This window comes from Silene latifolia, chromosome Y (genome assembly GCF_048544455.1).
Source record: "Silene latifolia isolate original U9 population chromosome Y, ASM4854445v1, whole genome shotgun sequence".
NCBI classification, from domain to species: Eukaryota; Viridiplantae; Streptophyta; class Magnoliopsida; order Caryophyllales; family Caryophyllaceae; genus Silene; species Silene latifolia.
This window is the reverse complement of record NC_133538.1, coordinates 231139475-231142767: the sequence shown is the minus strand read 5'-3', so window position 1 is coordinate 231142767 and position 3293 is coordinate 231139475. Positions and strand designations below refer to the sequence as shown.

At 42.2% G+C, this 3293-nt stretch overlaps 1 protein-coding gene across 1 annotated transcript; it reads left to right on the top strand.

Annotated features, from left to right (window-relative positions):
• Positions 1 to 801: 801 nt before the first annotated feature.
• LOC141630223 (uncharacterized) lies at positions 802 to 1727 on the top strand. The gene is made up of 3 exons (XM_074443076.1): positions 802 to 1213; positions 1279 to 1393; positions 1484 to 1727. Exons 1-3 carry the CDS (start codon positions 802 to 804, stop codon positions 1725 to 1727), a joined length of 771 nt encoding a protein of 256 aa, XP_074299177.1.
• The last annotated feature ends 1566 nt before the right edge of the window (positions 1728 to 3293 follow it).

Below are 3293 nucleotides of genomic sequence, written 5' to 3'. Positions count from 1 at the left end.
GTAGTGCCAGTACCGAAAAAGTATGGTAAGGTTCGCGTGTGTGTGTACTTTCGGGACCTAAACAAAGCTAGTCCGAAGGACGACTTTCCATTACCTCACATCGATATCTTGGTTGACAACACCGCAAATTATGCATTACTATCTTTCATGGATGGATATGCCGGTTACAATCAGATTAAGATGGCCGAGGAAGACATGAATAAGACAACATTTACGTCACAATGGGGAACCTATTGTTACACAGTAATGCCTTTCAGTTTGATAAATGCCGGGGTGACGTACCAGAGAACGACAACGACGCTGCTACACGATATGATGCACAAAGAAGTTGAAGTTTATATCGATGACATGATATTCAAGTCAAAAGAACATAGTGCTCATCTTGAGGCGCTACGAAAATTCTTTCAAAGATTGCAAAAGTACAACATGAGGCTGAATCCGCAAAAGTGTGCTTTCGGGGTCACCTCTGGCAAACTGTTGGGTCATATCGTTAGCCACCGTGGCATCGAAGTAGACCCATCAAAGATAAAAGCCATTATGGAAATTCCCCATCCAGAGACCGAGAAAGAAATTCGAGTTTTCCTGGGAAGAGTTCAATACTTAAGCTGTTTCGTCGCGAAGTTGAGGATGATTTGTGAGCCGATCTTCAAGAAACTGAAAGTCGGAGAACACATTATGTGGGATAACCAGTGTCAGGCCGCGTTCGATAAAATAAAGTAAGTATTGTCTTCTCCACTAGCTTTAAGCCCACCAGTAGCCGCGCTGCCGTTATCACTATATCTAACAGTTACGGATACAGCGATGGGGACTATGTTAGCCCATACAGTTGACAAAGAAAAAAGAGCTATTTACTACATCAGTAAAAAGTTCTTAGACTATGAAGTAAAGTATAAACCTCTTGAAAAGACGTGTTTATCCCTAGTCTGGGCAACGAAGAAATTGAGATATTACATGTTTAGCTACAGTGTGAGTGTCTACTCCAAAATGGATCCAATCAAGTACTTGTTTGAAAAACTAGTGCTAAATGGAAGAATGTCAAGATGGACCCTCATGTTATCAGAGTTCAATCTCAAATATGTACCTTTGAAAGTGATCAAGGGAAGGGCGGTTACCGATTTCCTCGCCGACAATCCAATCGAAGAAACAGAAGTCATGGACACTTGGTCATTTCCCGACGAAAACGTGGTACACGTTGAGAATGACTATGGGATTTGTATTTCGATGGAGCATCGAACTATATGGTATATGGAATAAGAATTCTTCTTATCTCACCGACAGGTGAACATGTGAACGTGTCTATCAAACTAGATTTCAATGTTACTAACAACGCCGCTGAATATGAAGCATGTTTGCTTGGTTTACGCAGTGCTCTTCACTTGGGAGTGAAGAAATTGTTAGTACATGGAGACTCGTCCCTTGTGATCAATCAAGTGACTGGGTCATGAAAAATTAAGAGCCAAAGTTTGGCCCCATATCGAACCAGAATCGAAGAATTGGAAAAGTACTTCGAGGATACTCGATATGTTCACCTCCCGAGAGAAGAAAATCAGTTTGCAGATGCGTTGATCAAGCTAGCTGCCTTGATCAACATTCCCGACCACATAGACAGTATGCCAATATGTGTCGAACGAAGATCGTCACCTGCCTATGTGAATGTAATCGATGATGCCGAGGAAGGTGGAACCGAACCCTCGTACACAGCCATTTTGAAATTCAAGGAAACATGAGAGTATCCTCCCGACCTTGACACGCGTGGGAAGCGCGCTCCGCGAATGTTATCTGCTCAATTCATTAAGACTAGAGCTGATCAAGTGCGGGTCGGCCCGTTCGGCCCAGCCCATTCGGCCCGCTAAAATAGCGGGCTTGGACAAGATAAATAAAAAATTGAACGGGTAACGGGCAAAAAACTAGGCCCGCTAGAATAAATGGACGGGCTTGGACTAAACAAAATTGCCCATGGGCGGCCCGCTAGGCCCGCTATTAAAAGTATCCTCATAAAAGTCCTAAAAAACCCACAATCCTCCGACGTTCTCTGCTCATTTCATTTAAAATTTGAACACTCTAAACCAATTAGGTAGCGCAAATGAATACTTATGTCTAACGTATAAGTGGAAGATTGTTGGTAATTACACTTGTCGTATAAAGATTCTTCGAGAATGAACATGCTAATGGGATTGTCGTATAAAGATAGTAGCTTTTAAGTATTTATTACACGGGAGTGTATGTAACCGCTAACAATGCCGCAGAAAGACCAAGGCAAAAATGAACTTTTGATGTTTGTAGAACATTGTCAAACTTGTGTTTTTTCCAAAATCTAGTAAAATAATCATTTGAAAATTAATATACTTTGTTAAAGGTAAGCTTTTAAAGACAATTGTTAAGTTTTAGTGGGATGTAGCGATAACAAACTCGTGTTTTAATAGAAACACTAATTTCTGTATTTGATTTTAGTCAAGCCCACGGGCCGACCCGCTCTTTTGAAGTGGGCGGGTACGGACAGTGGAAACTGGGCCGCTTAGCGGGCTCGGGCTATAAAATATGGCCCGTCGGACACTTTTTTAGCAGTTGGGCCCGGCCCATGTCCAGCCCAAGCCCGCTTTTGATCAGCTCTAATTAAGACCGATGATGGGCAATTGTATAAGAAGACGACCCAAGGTATTTTGTTGTGATGCATCGATAAACCGACAGCTAAAAAGGTTATGGAGGAAGTCCATGACGGTGAGGGTGGGCCACACATGAATGCTCATATGTTAGTCTGTAAGATCATAAGGCTTGGTTATTACTGGACAATGATGGAAACGGATTGTTGCAAGAATGTCAGGCACTGTCACAATTGTCATATATTCGCAAATGTACAGCATATGGAACCTTCTATGTTATACACCATGATGTCACCCTGGCCATTTTCAACCTGGGGAATCGACATAATTGGCAAAGTAAACGCATTAGGAACTAGAGGGCATTGTTTTATCCTTGTTGCAATTGACTACTTCACGAAGTGGGTAGAAGCTAAGTCTTACAAAGTTCTAAAAGCAAAGCAAGTAGCACAGTTCATTCAGAATGGCATCATTTGCCGGTACGGAGTACCACATGAGTTCATAAGCGACCACGGAACTCATTTCCAAGCTGAGACCACAGTTATACTTGAAAGTTATAAAATCAAACATCACAAGTCATCACCATACCGACCACAGACGAATGGTCCGGCACAGGCTGCTAATAAAACAGTTACAGTCATTTTGAGGAAGATGTCTGACAACTATAGGGAGTGGCCAGAGAAGATACTCTTCGCA

What these genes read in the sequence shown, in the direction of transcription:
- LOC141630223 (XM_074443076.1), top strand. Translation starts at nt 802, where the DNA reads ATGGGGACTATGTTAGCCCATACAGTTGACAAAGAAAAAAGAGCTATT. An exon ending in TGAGAATGACTATGGGATTT is followed by an intron (nt 1,214 to 1,278) that starts GTATTTCGATGG and finishes TCTCACCGACAG; the next exon opens with GTGAACATGTGAACGTGTCT. An exon ending in CACTTGGGAGTGAAGAAATT is followed by an intron (nt 1,394 to 1,483) that starts GTTAGTACATGG and finishes ATATCGAACCAG; the next exon opens with AATCGAAGAATTGGAAAAGT.